Source organism: Heteronotia binoei, chromosome 7 (assembly GCF_032191835.1).
Source record: "Heteronotia binoei isolate CCM8104 ecotype False Entrance Well chromosome 7, APGP_CSIRO_Hbin_v1, whole genome shotgun sequence".
Lineage (NCBI taxonomy): Eukaryota > Metazoa > Chordata > Lepidosauria > Squamata > Gekkonidae > Heteronotia > Heteronotia binoei.
In genome coordinates, this window is record NC_083229.1 from 103,445,409 (window position 1) to 103,464,070 (window position 18,662).

Sequence of the window (18,662 nt, forward strand, 5' to 3'; positions counted from 1 at the left end):
ATTCTTTTTTGCCTGAAAATATTGTCATGATTCTGCTGTTTGGCAACTTTCTGTATTGTTTGGGATGGCTTGATAGGTAAGTGGGTTCAGTCCAATGGCTTCTTAGTAATTATGTTTTAATTCCTTAATCCAGACTTCTGTGTGTGCTGCAGTGTGCATTTCAAACTCTTGTATTCACAAGTCAGCCGCTCTGCACACACGCCCCTTTGCACAATGGAATTGCCCTTGCTGTTCAAGTGGATTGGAAAGATGCTGCAGACTGGGGAACTCTTGAGATTATTATATTTTTTGGCTATAAAGTAATGCTGGATTGGATCAAAATATAGCTAGGTTCAAATTTTGGTGCACTTCAAAAGCATGCTGTTTGATAGGAGAATACCTCTGTATGGGGCTTTTTTTTTTTTTAGCAGGAACACACAGGAATGCAATTCTGGCTGACTTTGCATCAGGGAGTGTGGCCTAATATGCAAATGAGTTCATGCTGAGCTTTTGCTACAAAAAAGCCCTACTTACTGCTACTTTATAAGTGCCAGGAGGGGAAAACAGAGGGGCTGGCTGGCTGAAGAACAGGTTTCTGGATTGATTCATGACCTGATGACCTGATCGTTGCTCTTGTTTATGTTCTTTAATGGTCCAGGGCTTTTTAAAAGCAGGAATGCACAGGAAAGCAGTTCTGACTGGCTTGGTATCAGGGGGTGTGGCCTAACATGCAAATGACTTCCTGCCAGGCTTTTTTGTAGAAAGAAAAGTGTGTTAAACGATGGCGATGCCAGGGGGTGTGGCCTAATATGCAAATGAGTTCCTGCAGGGCTTTTTCTACAAAAAAAGCCCTGCTGCTGTATACACATTGTATTTGTGCTGAAGTGGGACTAGTATTGTCATCTCTTCAGATTCCTGAGAATCAGTTTGTTGCAATGACTTTCACACCTGCAATTTTGCTAATTAGCCTGTAATCAATGGAATATAATGGGTGGCCAACGGTAGCTCTCTAGATTTTTTCCCCCTACAACTCCCATCAGCCCGAGCCATTGGCCATGCTGGCTGGGGCTGATAGGAGTTGTAGGCAAAAAGCATCTGGAGAGCTACCGTTGGCCACCCCTGGAATATAAACATCTGTGTAAGTGATGATATGGCAAAGCCTCTTAGATTCATCACATTAAAACGCCAGGGGAAAAGGATGTCAATCCATTTATGAAACAAATGCTTTTCTCAGGCTTTCTGTTAAATAAAAGTAGTTGTGTAGAAATTGTAGTTTCTTCATTTCAGAACTTGCAATTAACATATTTCACTTTTAGGGACTATCAGAGAAGCCCTCTTCAGATTCAGCATCCTGGGTGGAAACAGCATCTACAGGTGTGACTGGGAACAGAGTCTAGGTTGCACCTGTGTGGACACCATGCAAACATTCCAGCAATTACATGTAGGCAGGGGAAGGGGAACATGCTGATTCCCACTCCCCATTTGCATGGGTTATTCCTGTGTGGGATGTGTCATCTGAAAAGGGCTAGAGCTGCATCTGGCTTCCTGACCAAATTCCACTTGGGTAACCATATTAGACCTGCTGTGGCAAATTCACAACCACCCCCACCCCCATACACAAAGGGAGACTCGTGACACTGAAAGACTGGCAGACTTACTGCAGCATAAGCTTTCATGGGCTTTCATCAGATGCATGAGGTGATGCTTCCGTCAGCAAAATTGTATCTACAGCAGAGAGGGCGTGGTTGTGAAGAACAGTTACAAAGGGCTATGAAATGCATGAGGTATACCTTGAGACATTTCTATGCAAAACAAAAAGTATGCAAGATAAATGCCGTCAGTATTCCCAACAGCGTATGATGGAGGAGGCTTTGACTCTCGAAAGCTTATACCCTGAAAATCTTGTTGGTCTTTTAGGTGCTACTAGACTGGAATCTGGTTCTCCTACAGCAGACTGCAGACCAACAAAGCTACCCTACTGAAACTAGTCACAACAGCTGTAAATGATAACACAGATATGACTTTGTTATGTGACCTGTTGGATTCCAGGTTAAAACAATCAGAGTGATTGAGAAATTCTAGTGCAACAGTTTCTCATTGGTGTCTGCTGAAGTTCTCGTTGAATATGTCAAATTTGTCTCTTTTATTATTTTGTGTCACTGTTCTTGTCTAGCATACTTTTGTGTTTTTCATAGCAGCATCACAAGCTATACCTCTTGTATTTCATAGTTTCTCAACCTTTCTTCACAATCTGCCCACCCCTTACCCCTCCCATGCTGGATGTATTATTCGACTGACTGAAGCTTCTGACAGAGCATTCTAGCTCAATAAAACGTATGTGTTAATAAACCTGATAGTTGTGGTATATTATTATATATATGTATATAGGTAATGGAAGAGTCTGCTTCCCCGCCCCTCCCAATATCTGTGTGATTTAGTTTGGTCCTAGTGGGTTAAGCTCTTGTTTCCGTTTCCAGTTTTGTATGTTAGCTGTAGTTGTTGGTTGTGAGCAGGGGTTGTTTTCTAGAAAAATAGGTGGTGGAGCTCATCCAGAGATTGTTATGCAGCTGAACCTACTATTCAATGGACAAGGAGGTGGAACTCTCAGAAAGGTTCAGGAGCTGTGCTCCTGTGAGCTCCCACTGAATCCGAGGCCTGGTTGTGAGAATTGTCCCCTTGCAAATAAATGGTTGATGTTTTGAGCCACTTTGTCTCTGCTGAATGGACCTGAGGACAGGTGCCTGAGTGAGTACTCTAACCTGAGAATCCACAGTCAAAGGGGGACATTACAAGTCTTTTAAGGTGCCTCAAAATTTTCTAGACAAATTTCCAATATTCACATTTTACATTTTTTGATAGACTCTTGAGGATATATCTTTAAAAAGTGATACATGGAGAGGCCTTCTGGAATGACACAGGAAAAACATTACCAAACAAATGAAATTTGAAGTAGGAATTTAAAAAAGGAGAGGTGATGAGTGGAAGACTATTGTTCCTCTTAAGGGAATGCACAGTTGAGTTGACTCAACTTCCCTTCTAATGAACCCCTTGCCACACACACACACACACACACACACACACACTGTTCTTCCATCTCCAGAAGGAAAGAAGCCATGGTCTTCTTCTTTTCCCCAGGGCAGGGACATTATCTGTTATCTGCAATATTCTGTCCTCTCTACTATGGCAGGGTTAGTGGGCTATGAAGGAAGTTATAAAATGAAGGTTGCTCTGTGTGTTTAAAGAATGCATGTAGTGTAGCTCTCAGCTGTAACACCAAAGATTAAGTGCTATTATCTGTTGCACTAGGAAACTGATGGGTAGGACAAGACTCAAGGACTTCTGCATCAAAGGACCATCACAAATTGCAGTGTTACACCAATGTCACAGGCAATCTAAGATGTAGCCAACACAGTCGTGCTTTGTTTGCCTTCCACAGAATGTGGTTGTGTCTTCAGTAATCTTCTATCTTAACAGCTTTCAATATTTAGAAGATCAAACTGGTACAGGGAACATAATTAAACTAGATCCTGACTGTGTCCTTTTACATTAGTTTATGTTGTGTATCTTTAAAGGTTGGAGTACTGATAAGTTATTTCATTGGTAGTTAATAGAGAAATTACATACTGCAAGTTAAGTTTTACTCTAAGGGCTCTAAGGCCCTTTCTATACTTGGACCTCCATCCGGGTTTTCTCTGAGCTTGACTTGCATTCATTTACCTCACAGAAAAACCCTGGGCAAAATAACATCCATATATCCTGGGACAATTGTGGGGTGAAACTGGGGTGAACTCAGTGTAATGTAGAAATGGGGAAAAAAACCCTGAGATAAAAACAGGGGTGAACTCAAATGTAGTGTCGAATGTCAGTTTGGGGTAGGGTTGAACCAGGATTAAAGTCTAATGTAGAAAGGTAGTAAAAGGATAGGCCCTATCTCGCAATAGTGTATCATTGAGCCTGGCTTCCTCCATCTATTCCTCTCTCCTCATGGAGAGATGTATTAGAACTAATTTTAAATGCCATCTGAAATAGTTATATTTTGTGATTGTTTCAGCTGTTTTAATTCAGTTATAAGTTATTTCCCTTTAATTGCTCAAAACAAAATCAGGACGGCTGTGACTTAATACCTATCCGCCATCGTAATTTATCTTTTTACCATTATCTTGCAGGATTATCTTCCAGATTCCCAGAAATCATGTCAGTAGGATCACATTCATTCTCCCCAGGGGGCCCTAATGGAATTATTAGAAGCCAGTCCTTTGCTGGCTTCAGCGGTCTTCAAGAAAGACGATCCAGGCAAGTACTATCTCCAAAGCTTAGCTTTCATTTTGTAAATAAACAAACAACACACACACACACAAAGAAAAAGCGCTTAGGGAATCTGCCCTTTCTATTCGACTGTCATCTATACAGCAAAGGATATCCCAGTATTGATCTGAAAATGGACAAAACCTCTCTAGTGACACATCACCTCAAACAAAGGAAAAGGGAAGAAGCAATCCTATTTTAAACCAAAGTATATCTCCTTGACTTTTCCTGTCCTTTGACCTTAAGAAGATTCTTCTTCTGTTCCATTATTTTTGAGTGTGTACACAGGTGGCAATTAAAAGGATTTATCCATCTTTCCCTTCACAGTTTGACTTTGTCCCATTACCTCTGATCCAAATTAAATAGCCCAGTTTTCTTCAGGTCCAATTTGGTTTAAATAGATTGATGTATTGTCTTTGATATGGGCAAGGACATCACATATCATTTACAGCCAGTTTTCAAGACTTGGATAGCAAGCATAGAAACAATCATAAATAAATGAGGCCTTTCTTAGAATATGGATTTTAAAATTATTGTTAATAGATAGCAATAGCCCATTTAGGCTCATCCCATTTTTAAAAAAGATATTGCCCATGTCTTTCTTGTCTTTACCTCAGAGAGAGATTCTACTAAGGGAATTCACTGCCAGAGGAGGTGGTGGCAGCTATAAACATACACAGCTTCAAGAGGGGATTGGATAAATATATGGAGCAGAGGTCCGTCAGTGGCTGTTAGCCACAGCATATTGATGGAACTCTCTATCTGGGGCAGTGATTCTCTGTATTCTTGGTGCTGGGATGGGGGGCAGTGGGAGAGTTTCTAGTGCCTTGGCCCCACTGACGGACCTCCTGTGGGTTTTGTTTTGTTTGGCCACTGTGTGATACAGAGTGTTGGACTGAATGGGCCATTGACCTGATCCAACATGGCTTCTCTTATGTTCTTAAGGGAATGTAATTCAAACATTATTTTTTTAATTCAATAGCAGAAAGTCAGGAAGGACATGATTATTGTTTTCATTGTATATCAAGAAATATTGTTATCATTTTAGTAAGCCATGTGTGGAAGAATTTCCATTCTAATAAATATTGGAACACTGTTTCCAGTTTTGTGCCCTTCCTGGAGGAAATTAAAATGACAGTTTTTGAAGTGCCTCCCCTCAGAGGCAGCAGGAGAAGGGAGGGAGCTCCCAGTTGGTCCATGACACACAAGCCCATTGTGCTTTAATTTTCTCTGGGTGGTAGTATAGCTTTTTACACTATGAGGGGCCAGTTCACCGAGGATCAACTATGAGATGGGCCTTCCTTCATCTCCCTTCCTCCCTCTGATGTCTTCCTGATACAATTCCCAATACCAGTACTATGGGAAGTGGAAATACTGGGATTAGGAATAATTGGGGTGGCCTTGCCTAAAATCTGGAATTGTTGATCCAATCTGATACAAGAAATACGACACATTGGAGCAACAATATCCAGTTGTCTGCCCCTAGAATGTACCTCTCTGGTGCTGCATCTGTTATTTCTAATTTGTCAAACATACAATAATGGCTTAATTTAAATTACCCTTAGTAAGAAGCTAGTGCTCATTATTGTCGTGAAACTTAGGCTAGCTTTGGTGGCCAGAGTTAAGCTCATTCCAGGCTGTGGCAGTTTAAGGCACAAACTACCACAAACACACCCCAGCCTTCATAAGCCCCGTTTAAATAAATAGGAGCTATGGACAGAGTGCCTCATTTTGATTATACCCTCATTCATTTGTGATAAATCAACATTCTGCCTTAATTAAGGAAGCTTAACAGCCAACAAGATCCACAGTGCAACAACCATTACGTACAATTCAATTATAAACACCACTACACAGCAAATAATTAAACTAATATCAACATTTTCCCATTAACTTTTTTTGTAGTGGTTTGGTGTACCAGTTTGGTGCAGGGGTTAATTGTGGTTAAGTGTGTGGACGAACCGGGTTTGATTCCCCATGCCTTCACTTGCAGCTGCTGGAATGGCCTTGGGTCAGCCATAGTTCTTGTAGCAGTTGTCCTTGAAAGAGCAGCTTCTGAGAGAGCTCCCTCAGCCCCACCCACCTCACAGGGTGTCTGCTGTTGGGGGGGGGATGTAAAGGAGATTGTGATCACTCTGAGATTCAGAGTAAAGGGCGGGATATAAATCCAATATCTTCTTTTTCATTTTCTTTTTAAAAAATTATCGTATATGAAAAATTTGTTTAAAATCTACCATTATCCACAGTGCATATTTGCAGTGGGCAAGCTGTTTTTGAGTTGTGTCTAAATAACACAAATGGGATGGAATTGTAAAGGTACTGGAGGTCTCAGCAAGTGGAATGTCAAATGCTGACAGCTTGTTGTCACTGTTGACTCAGATCAATTAACCCATAAAATAGTCCTGTGGCAGGCGCCACAATAAGCAAACTGCTTTTACCAGGAAAGGTTAAGTTAAGGAAAGCTCCTTAAGTGATGCTTTGTAAGATGAAGAGATCCTTGTGGTTTACAGCTCTCCCCCCCTCCCCTTCTTTCCCCACACTCTTAATGTTCTTCTTGTAGGTGCAACTCCTTTATTGAAAATTCCTCCGGCCTCAAGAAACCCCAGGCAAAAGTGAAGAAGACGCACCATTTGGGACACAAGGGCAACAGCAATCCTAAAGAGCCTCAGCCTGAAAGGATGGAAGAGGTTTACAAGGCATTAAAGAATGGACTCAAGTAAGAGCTGCGATTGTTCCTGGAGCACTGCAAGTTATCTCTGTGATGGAAAAAATTGATTCCCTGAGAGAAATACGAGTTTAGAGTCTGATTATCAATGAAAATATGAAGTTTACTAGCTTTCAAGCAGAAAGGAGCTCATGCTTATCTAACAGCTTGTGGCTGATTCATGCCACTCTTAGTTCTGTGACCCATTGCATCTTTCCAGTCCAGGTTGTGTCATGGGTGTTTAGATGTATAAGTGCTAATGCTACTAGGGGAGACTGTGTCAGAGGGCTTAGAAACTCTGTTTAGAGTGGCCCTGTAAGAGAAATGGAAGGAAAAGTAGTTTCTGTTTTGCTGTCTGCCGAGGTTGTCTGCTAACCTACCACCATTTGGGTATGTTGCTGCTGCAGAAAATGGCTAGTCTCTGCTAACTCTCAGGTGCTTTATTTTATTCCATGCCAAGATGGTTGTGTGTATGTGTGGCTGTAATGTAGCTTTTGAGATGCTATTGTTATTTCCTGTGCATTGGGATGCCATAAGCCTATTGTAACAGGCGGCAGTACATCTACACAACTGGTCTGGAACAGACTGGAGTTGTTGCCACATGCAATAATCCTGTTGATTAGCCCTATTTATAAATGCAGTGGTCAGATCCCACTGAAATTGCATGGTCATGCTCCTGTGTAATTCGCATTAATTTCAGTGGGGACTTGTACGAGGACATTTCCTGGTGGACTGTGCCTTAATTTTTTTGTTTGTTTAAGCTGCTTTGTTTGATCTGTTCTTCAACTTTTAGAAGAACCTTCCTCTGGTAGAAGAGGCATGTACTACATGTAGGAGTACAGCTCTGCACCAGAGAAAGGCTCCACTGCTAGCAGAATAGAGCAGGGGTGGCCAACGGTAGCTTTCCAGATGTTTTTTGCCTACAACTTCCATCAGCCCCAGCCAGCATGGCCAATGGCTGGGGCTGATGGGAGTTGTAGGCAAAAAACATCTGGAGAGCTACCGTTGGCCACCCCTGGAATAGAGTTATAGGATCCCACTCACCAGGCTGGAGCCAAACCTTATTTTCTGCTGGTGGAAGGACAGTTCCACTGGCAGAGAAGATGGAGTGATTGGATGACATTGTGCCCAACATTGTTCCAATGAGGTCCTCCGATTGGGCGTGGGGGGATGCTGCAGTAGAAAGGGAGGACAAGTAAGTTTCACTGTGTGAGCAGCATTCAGTTCAGTTTATTGCTTGTAAATTTGTTCAATGCTCTCTGCATGCGAGGTTGTGATGAGCTTAGTATCAGTTGCATTAATTACACAATCAACAATTTTTGAAAGTGATTTATAGTTACATTTTTAATTTCTAACCAGTTACAGAAAAATTAAAGGAAATTTAAGTCAGATGTTTAGTTCAAATAAATTAATCGGCTATTTGAATGTTAACAAAACGATGCTTCAATTCATGCATCCTGAAGCTGTATCCTTTTTTGTACACCTTACCAGTATCTATATTCATTATTTTGTTTTCAATTTCATAATGTACTATAATTGGCACTTTTATTATCTGATTTAATTGTACATTGGGGAGAGTTTGGTTCTAACCATGGTTTCATTAAACTCATTTACTTGTTCACATAATTTGCGGCAAGTACAATATTTTGGGAAACAGATTTTTCCTTTCACAGAGATCAGGAATCAGCACTTAAATACTGAAATGTAACAGAGCTGATGCTTCTGTTTTTTGGTTTATGTTTACAGTGAATATCTGGAAGTGCATCAGACAGAGCTGGATAAGTTGACTGCTCAGTTAAAGGACATGAAAAGAAACTCACGCCTGGTATGTCTCATCCTAGAGCTCATGAACAGGGACTGGAGTTTCTCTTACTAAGCTGGTAGATCATGGACAGAATGTAAAGCAGGACTTTTGAGACGCTGGAATCAGGCTATTGAAAACAAATTACACTGTCTCAAATTTCATACGTTTTCTTCAAAAGAGTGCTTGTGTAAAGAATTTACTGACTGATAGAAATCTTCCCTCTTGTGTGGCAAATTTTTGATGTGGTAAGAATATTCATATGTGGGTCTTTTCAGTCAGTCCCTCTTCCCTGAAATGTGGGATTATAATAGTCAGCACATAAAAATTGTGCTGCCTTAGGAACATTTGAATTACAATGAAATAGACCTGACAAATATTGGAGCACCCATCTCACTAATCTTGTATTCTTCAGTTTTCTCATGTGTCTGCTCAAGGCAAATCCACCCTGACAGTTTCCCACTATCTCTGACAGTAATCATCTTGTGTGGCTACCTGAGCAGTTCTTCCACAACAATATTCATAGGAAGCCGAATTATGCCAGGCATATGACGATGAAAGAACCAAAAACTTGCTCATCCTTTTCTCTAGTCTTCCTCCGTGATCTATCAAGCCCATTTCAATACATATTGCAAAAACGGCAATGAACAATGGAGAGAAAGTGACTTTGGGAATCTATCATCGTTTTTGCTACATGGAGGGAAAGCTGGTGAACATGAAACAGGAGAGATCATTCGCTTTTTAAACTTTTACCGTCCAACCCTACTAAATAAATATCAAAAAGAAAATGAAGTACTTTTCAAATTGCTCACTGATCACCATAACGTGGGTTTAAAACCCACTATGAAAATAACATGTAATGAAAGTAGTGTCTGTTTTTATGCATGCACACACACACACACATTTGCTGTCAAGTTGCAGCTAATTTATGGCAACCCTACAGGGCTTTCAAGGCAAGAGATGTTCAGAGGTGGTTTGCTATTATCTGCCTCTGCATAGCAACCCTAGGCTTCCTTGGTGGTCTCCCATCCAAATGCTGACCAGAGCTGACCCTGATTAGCTTCCGAACTCTGACAAGATCAGGCTAGCCTGGGCTGTCTAGGTTGGGGCATTATGTTATAGGCAGACAGAACAAAGTTTTGAAAGCAGCCTCTGAATTAGCATATCTTGCATCTACTTTCTAAGCAGAGGATTCCAGGTTCAGTCCCTAACGTCTCCAGTTAAAAGGAGCAGCTTGTATGTGATGTGAAATACTGTAACCTGAGGCCTTGGAGAGCTGCTGCCAGCCTGAGTAGACAATAGTGACATTGATAGGCCAGTGGTCTGACTCAGTTTAAGGCAGTTTTGTGTGTTCCTCTTTCACCTAACATGAGTCATCAAAGCAAATTAAGAAGTCTTTTATTCTCTATCCAGGCCAAATGGGTTTTCAGTTTTGCATAATAATTTACTTTTCTGGTTTGCATAATAATTTCATGTGCGCTTATTCAGCAGGACCTTAATTTGTGCTTCATTTTGGCCCAGTTTGATTATGCTGCTGTGTCTAGCCACATAATGTTTCTTTCCTTGGAATAATGTCTTCTGTAGTAACTAATCTTTTACATTCATTCAACAGGGGGTGATGTACGATCTAGGCAAGGTAAGTTGCCCTATTGGTCCATTGTACCACAATAAACAGATAAGAGCTTAATCCCTTCTGGCAGTAGAACATATAGCTAAGATGCAGTGAATTTAGGCAGCTCATCTGAAATTGTGCCAGAGTTAAAGAAGAGGATGGGATCAGGCTGTTCATCTGGAGTCTTTAAATCATTCCAACAGCCACTTTCCAGCCTTAAGAATGATTTCAAAAAGTGGCTTGAAGACTGTGGTCTCTGGCTTTTGCCATGTACTGCAACTCAGTATTGCTCTCAGTAAATACACAAATGTGTTACACAGTATTTTGAACACAGTATCACTTTAGTTTAGAGAGAACTGAACAAAGGGTGCATTCACACATACTAAAGAATGCACTTTGCAACTGCATTTTTACTGTGTAAGAATAGCAAAATACACTTGCAAACAGTTGCCACGTGAAAGCACTCAAAAGTCTGGAATTGCTTGCATTAACCTAAAGACCTTGTCTGTTTGTTTGTTTTTAAAAAAAAACACAAATGTTTTTATTTATGTTAGGCAGTAGAATGACATTTGACAATTATTATTATTCTGTCCTTGTGTCCAAAACAAAAAAAAAGCACATCCAATGAAATTCAAAGTGCATGTAAGGAAAGAAAGATGAACTGGTTTAGTTAGCAAGTTCTATGAATGTGCAAATCAGTGGTGCTGATTTTGGTTATCTTGTCATTCTTCTCACTCTCGTTTTAATTTATTTTATAGCAAATGAAAGCTATTGAGAGATATATGAGAAAGTTGGAATTCCACATCAGCAAGGTAATCAACTATCCTTTCATCCTGTTTCCCACTTGGTTCTTAAACTGTTTATCAAAAGCTTGTTTAGTGTTATTCAGTATTCTACAGAAACATTCTGGTGGGGAGGGCAGGATATAAATCCAATAAATAAATAATATTTATTTATTTATTACATTTGATTTATATCCCGCCCTCTCCGCAAGCGGACTCAATATATAAAGTGTCTCTTGAAATAGATTTAGGTTAAGATATACAGGCATTGTTGTGGGGGGGCATAAAATGAGGATAAAGTTCAGCCTTTGAGGGAAATACTCAATATTGCCACCACACAGTAACTGGGGGCAGCTTTGTGTGTTTACAGAGAAGTAGGGAAATGCAATCTGGGGAAAGCACACTTAGCACATCTTCCCTCTGTTTAGAATATGAGTCCTAGTCCTTTTATGTTGGTTATTAGTTTTCTCATCCTATTAATTGTATTGATTTACACAGTATAATCCACCTTGAATCTAAGTGAGACAGGTGGACTATAAATGGAGCAAAATTAATAAATAAATACCCCCTCCTTTATAGATATGCTGGAGAGACAGCCCATCTAAAATCATGCATGCATCACTAATCTCTGTGTGGCAGAGGTTACAAAAAATGACACACTCTGCCCTGTCATTTGTTCTGTTTCTGGGCAGTAATCTGACTGTGGAGCTAGCCCATCTGACTTGAAGGAGAGGAGTGCCTTCTTTTGTATTTTTGTGTTTTGTATCTGTGGTTATGCGTGTGAGTGTGAGCGTCTTCTTGACCTGAAGCATTGTATCATTAAAATCCTAAGTATGTGGCAAGACCTATTCAATCCATGGTCTTATCAGACTAATAACGTCTACTTTAGTCATAAAAAGACTCCGCCATTTTTTATATCTTTCCCAATGTTAATTAAATGAGTTGTTTATATCAAGGGTCCACAATGTGGTGCCCATGGCTGCTGTAGTGCCTGCCAACACCTTTCCAGGCGCCCATCAAGTGGCTTTGGAAGTTGGTGGGGCCAGATAAGGCTTCACCTAGCAAGGCTTCTGACCGGCTTTTGGACAGCTGATCGTTTGCACATATTTTTTACAATGTTGCTTTGGCAGCAGCTGCCACCATACCATAAGAATCCTCATGTGTGTGACTGAAGTTAAGCTGTACACTCATTGTGTGGCTGGCTTTGCCTCTTGCAGCACCCATTTTGTGCCAGCCATTTTGTTGCTGCGCCCACCATTGCCATGTCAGAATTCTGCAGGTGCCCACAGGCTCAAAAATGTTGCAGACCCCTGGTTTGAATAACGATACAGTCATTCTATGGATGGAGTCTTTGTGCACAGAGAAGAAAAGGCCCTACGTTAGTAAAGGTGTGCAGGTTTTTGCCTACATTTATAGTAGGGCATGACATTTCTTCATTATTCCCAAACCCACATGTCAAATACTCACCAAGAGAACAGATTTCAAACATGTTCCCTGCCAGCAGCATTTTGTGCAGTAGTGTACTTTGTGTTCAAGTCCCTCCTACACAGAACAAAATGATTTCAGTGTTCTAAAGAGTGAGTTGGTACAGAGCTAAATCCTTACTTAAAAGTGTTCAATATATCCACTTTCTGTTCTGTAGCACATAGCTTCATGTGAGGCATGGTTTTATAAGGCAAAAACAGCCACTTTAGATTTTTTTTTTAATTGGAAAGTAACAGATTTAGATTATATTTATGCTGTCTTCCTACAATAGCTGAATCTGAAGCTGAATTTTGAACAGGAAGCAAAGCCAAGGGAAACAGGAAATATAGTTACAGATGACAGGTCGGTACCGTAGCAGATGCATTTGTGGTATCTATGCTCAGGCAAGCAGAGAGAGGAGAGAGAGAGAGAGAGAATGTTGTTCACCACCCTTGTTAACAGAAGTAAACAGCAAATGACAACTATTTATAGTAGCTCTTTAGAATGGAGACAGACAGCCTGATCTTCAGGTCTCGTGCCACTTAAAGCCTTGTTAAATTGACTTGTGAATCCGCCACTAGTGCTGAGCACTGAGAACTGGTTTAACAGTAAAAAGAATGTAAACAGATATTTGTATCTTGAGAAGGATTTTTTAAAAAGTGAAATGTCATTGTGCTGTTAAAAATGTTTACATATACAGTCCTATCATTTTAACCACACTGGGTGGACTGGGATCCAATAATACTTTGAACTGAGTGAGTTGTTAGAAGTGTTGTTAGGCTTCTAATTCCCCCAGCAACCTTCTGTATTCCTTCCAAAAGTCACTGCTCTTGTTCAGGGGCAGGGTTGGGGGGTTGGTTGTAGAAAAAGCCCAGCAGGAACTCGTTGCATATTAGGCTACACCCCCTGACATCACCATTGTTTCACACAGGGCTTTTTTTGTAGGAAAACCTCAGCAGGAACTCATTTGCATGCTAGGTCACACACCCTGATACCAAGCCAGCTGGAACTGCGTTCCTGCTCAAAAAAAGCCCTGTTTAGGGGACCTGTGTCATGTGACACTCAGGACTACAGCCAGTATCATCCTCCTTTCCATTGCATGAGTGAACAAAACTTGAGCCCCACACAAAGAAAGAGCCCCACACAAAGAAATGCATGTTGTGTGCCCCTTCTAGCTGCTGCTCCCTTTGCTGCATAGCAGAGTCTCTCAACCTGTGGGTTGCAAACAGCATATCCTCTGAGCTGAGTTAGCATGAGCTAGCTCACAGTTTTTTAGCCTCCAGCTCACACATTTTTGTCTTAGCTCAGGAAAAATGGCTGCAGAACAAACTAATATATGCAGCAGCTCACAATTTTAATACCAGGAGCTCACAAAGTAGAATTTTTGCTCACAAGACGCCACAGCTTTAGAGGGAGTATTGGTTGCAAAGCCTCTGAACATAGGCCAGCTCATCCTAATGGCTACCCTACCCCTTTCCATTGCTCTCTTTGTATTTCAGAAAGCAAGATCTGGCCCTGGAAACAGTATCTTCCATGCTCTACATTAGTTGGGTTTTTTCTTCTTTACTGCATATACATGTTGACCAAGTAAATTGTGTCCTGATGGTTACTAGAGTGAGATTCTTAGAATCTTAGGGGGGATAAAAAGAGAAAATGAAGGGGATCATAGGCTGCATATATCAGAATGCCACTTGCCTGGGGTCTATAGTGGGGAAAATTGTGCCCTTTGTTGGTCCCCCCGTTCCACCCCCCCCCCCCAATATATATATATATATAAATGGTTAGCCATTGCAGAAAACAGAATGCTAAACTCGATGGGTGCCAAGGTGTTTGTTTGCCTAGGGCACCAAAAAATCTTGGGCCAGCCCTGCATGGGTCACACTATGTAAATTTGGTCTTATGGGTCACCATACCAACAAGGTTGGGAACTGCCACTGTATAGCAAATTGTTCTGGTGGAATGGGAAGCCAATAGAAGTTGCTTCCATGAACTCAGCCAGCTCATGAAACAATGGGATATGATCTATACATGCCGTGTTTACTGTACAAAGTGCTTTACAATCCCTGTTTCTTGAACATCATTATTTGACCACTGTGTTCTGATCGCAGCCAAGTTAGATTACAGGCTATAAACAGCCTTAAAGTTTCAGTTAGTGCAAAATACAGCAATCAAACTGCTACTAGGTTTAATCGGCTTTTTTTGTAGCAGGAACTGTTTTGCATATTAGGCCACACACCCCTAATATGGCCAATCCTCCTGGAACTTACAGTAGGCCCTGTACAAAGAGCCCTGTGAGCTCTTGGAGTATTGGCTATATCAGGGGTGTGTGGCCTAATATGCAAAGGAGTTCCTGCTACAAAAAAAGCCCTGGGTTTAATTAGAGACCATAATTTTACCTGCCTGCGCAGCTGCACCAGTTGTCTACATGCATTCCATACCAAGCAACAGTGCTAGTCACTAAACAGCCTTGGGCCGGGTATTGAAAAGCACTCTCTACTCCCAAACGTAGCTTGCCAGGGATGAAGACTTTCACTGGATGCCTTGTCCATACTTCCATTATTTCGGTTGAGGTGATCAGTAACAAGAAAAATTGGCTTTTAGGGTATCCTCATTTTGGATTGCACAAGAAAGCCTGGGAAACAGCTGAGTGGTTGGGGAGCTCCCCACTGCTCATCTGTTTAAGGGGCTGACTTGTGCAGTCCCTTTAAAACAGAACTGCACAAGACAGCCTGAAAAAGCTGAGCAGGGGGAGGAGCAAGCTGTTTTTGAGGCTTTGGTGGGGAACAGGAAGTCCCTTTAAATGCTTTCTGCTCTATCGAACCACCATGAACTGCTTCAAAAGTTTGTGGAAGTTTGTGACAGTAGGAGTGGAAAAGGTTTGGGCTTTGATGTCTAGGTTTTATTCAGCTGGTTGGCTTAGCCATGATCACTGCCTGTGGAGTGCACCATTCTGCAAAACTTTGCATCGATATTTCTAGCGCTGACAGGTAAGCCTTGACTTTGAAACCTAAGTATTTTCCTTTGCTATCCTCTGAAGTAGCCTCTTCAGAATAACACAATGGCACACTAATGCTGTGTCTTGTCCTGAGAAATAATTCAAGGCTTCAAAACAGACAACCATGGACCCCTTATTAACAGCAACAGTTTTTAAAAGAAAGCTTAACGAGAGAAAAGAAGGTTGTAAATACCCAGGTAACTACAGACAACAGTAGTTAGAAATCTGACGGGCTGAAGTGCCTGGCAAATCCTTTGTTGTCATAGTGAGCTTGCAATGAAGAAGATGCTGTTGCCACAATGAATTGTTTCCTGAATAAAGACATGGCATCAGTACAAAAGTAGTTTACACATAGATCTGTCTAAAGAACACATTCAGTATTGCCACATTTTAACTTCCTTTGAGCCATCTTTAATTTTTTATTTTAACTGAGCCCCTGTTTCTTCTACCAGGTAGATGAACTCTTTGAAGCCTACTGTATCCAAAGACGACTCCGTGATGGTGCCAGCAAAATGAAGCAAGCCTTTGGGCTGTCCCCAGCCAGCAAAGCAGCTCGAGAGAGTTTGTCAGAAATCAGCAAAAGTTACAAAGAGTACACAGAGGTACGCAGCAGTCTATTTCACATACTCTTCGCAAGGTTGACTTTGCCACTGGTTATTGTGGAAACATTTACCAATTCCCCACTAGCTTTGTCCCGGTCTCACGCTCTTCTCCACAGCTCTCCCATCCAATTTTGCGCACAGTGCCGCAGGGCTGCAACTCGCCTTGCCTCTTTCCTGTGGTAAGCAGAAACTGGTTTTCAGAGGATCTTGCTTTCCATGGGAAGGAGGTGGGGCATATTGCAGCCCCATGGCAGCTTGTGCAAAATCAGACAGAAGTGCCGCAGAGAAGAGGAGCGTGAGACTGGGACAAGGCTAGTGGGGAATGGGTCATTGACTGAAAACAGATTATGGGATTTTTAAAGGACAGCATTCCAAACCCTTCAATTAATAATCACTGATAATAACTACATACTACAGTGTGCACCTTTTGTGCAGTCCACTGCCTATAATGTGGCCATCCTCTTGTGAACATTAGGCTTCAAGTAAATCTAGTTAAACTATGCTGAAGACACAGTGTCTTATTTCTTATCACACTAATTACAGTTGACTGGCTCAAGGATCTCCAACCTTTTTGACCTTCTGGGCACCTTTGGAAGTCTGACATAGTATGGTGAGCACTGCCACAAAATGGCTGCCAGAAAATGGCTGCTGCAGGAGTCAGAGTCAGTCACAAAATGGCTGCTGCAGCTTACCTTCAATCACATGGTAAAGATCTTTGTGCTGTGATGGCAGCTGCTGGCCATGCAGCATTTATAAAAATCTGTATAGCCAATCAGAAGCCTTGCTGGGCAAAAGCCCCACCCACTTTCTAAAAATACTTGGCAGACACAAAGAAACATGTTGGCTGGTGCTGAGGTGCCCATGGGTATCTTGTCGGGGACCCAGGACTAGCCTAACAATTTTTAGTCCCAGCCATTAGTGTCACAGAAATTTCTGTGATGCTCATTGTGTCTGAAAGACTTTCCTGCGGGTTCCACTTACTTTTTTTTTCAGTCAGCACTTCAGAGTGATGAAGTGCAGGAATCTTTTCTGAGGGGTCTAAAGTAGAATAAGAGCAGGAGAGTTGATCTGCTGGCTGGAAAGTTATTGTAGAGAGAAGCAGGGGTGGCATTCTAGCAGGAGCTCCTTTGCTTATTAGGCCACACACCCCTGGTGTAGTCAATCTTCCAAGATCTTCCAAGGCTCCTTTTTGTAAACTTTTGGAGGATTGGCTATATTGGGGGTGTGGCCTAATATGCAAAGGAGCTCCTGCTAGAATTCCACCCCTGGAGAGAAGCAGCTGGATGAGTGAGACCCACAAGCAGGAGTACTAAAAGAGCCAAAGCTTGCTGTGGTCTCAGCCCACTGCTGAAGCCTACATGGCGAGCACATCAGCATATATGACATGGGCATTACTGAATATTTCACAGTGCACAAATGCACTGAGAAGCCATCATTGACAATGGTTTTCCAGAAGTCTTGCAAGAGATTTCTAAGGAAAGATTTTCAGGCTGAATCCCAAATGCAGAAAAATAGTTGCTTGCTCCAGTATTTCATGTCTCCATGAAGACGTAAACCTAGCACTGTGAACATTAGGAGAGACGGTTGAACTGCTGACTCCCTGGACATTGAATGCCAAGTTTCAGGGGTCCATCTAGCCCAATCATCCATTGCCACATGAACAATAATTCCTTCCTTTTCCTCTCCCGTGGGGTACTGTTTGAGCACCTATTTGAGGTTGCCTCAGAAACAGGTATAATTCATCTTTTATATAAAAGTCTTTGGATATGTCAATCTTCTGTTTCCCCACACAGAACATGTGTACTATTGAAGGAGAGCTGGAGAGTCTAATGGGGGAGTTCTGTATCAAGATGAAAGGTAATTGGCTTGTCTTTCCCCTTTCCTTTTTCCGCACAAGCAAGCAGAGCGAGAGCTCTGGAAAGACTCGAAAGCATGAACCAATTTAGATAAGAGGTTTGTTTTCTCTCTCCTGCCCCTTTTGTTATTAAAGTTTCAGAATCTCTCTCTGTCTTACACCCAGAACGAGCAGAACCAGTTGTATATTGGGGAATATCAAGCACTGGCAGTGTACTCTCCAGAGGCCCATCCTCTTGCTTTGAAGGGATATGGGATACTTGGTTTGTATCACACTTGCATCCTGAAAGCAAAAGCACTGATGCAATGAGTGGATGCTGCAATTTTTCTCTTAATTTCGTACATCTATAACAGATCGATTTTCTGTTATTTATTTATTTATTTATTTGAGCAGCTTTAGAACATTTTTATCCCAGGGCAGGAGTGGCCAAACAGTGGCTCGGGAGCCACATGTGGCTCTTCCACACATATTGTGTGGCTCTCTAAGCCCCCCCCTCCCCCGTCAGCCAACTTGGAAATGGCTTTTCTCTCTTTAAATCACTCATCCAAGGCAAGCCAGCTGGT

General features: G+C 41.7%; 1 protein-coding gene across 1 annotated transcript in view; it reads left to right on the forward strand.

Moving 5' to 3' along the window:
* Window positions 1–18,662, forward strand: part of RIPOR2 (RHO family interacting cell polarization regulator 2) — a 162,770-nt gene that overhangs the window by 107,484 nt on the left and 36,624 nt on the right. Inside the window, exons 2-8 of the mRNA XM_060244128.1 lie at window positions 4,146–4,272; window positions 6,845–7,000; window positions 8,735–8,813; window positions 10,402–10,425; window positions 11,160–11,213; window positions 16,095–16,244; window positions 18,038–18,101. Of these exons, the coding sequence (XP_060100111.1) occupies window positions 4,146–4,272; window positions 6,845–7,000; window positions 8,735–8,813; window positions 10,402–10,425; window positions 11,160–11,213; window positions 16,095–16,244; window positions 18,038–18,101 (654 nt within the window). The remainder of the gene's footprint in view (window positions 1–4,145; window positions 4,273–6,844; window positions 7,001–8,734; window positions 8,814–10,401; window positions 10,426–11,159; window positions 11,214–16,094; window positions 16,245–18,037; window positions 18,102–18,662) is intronic.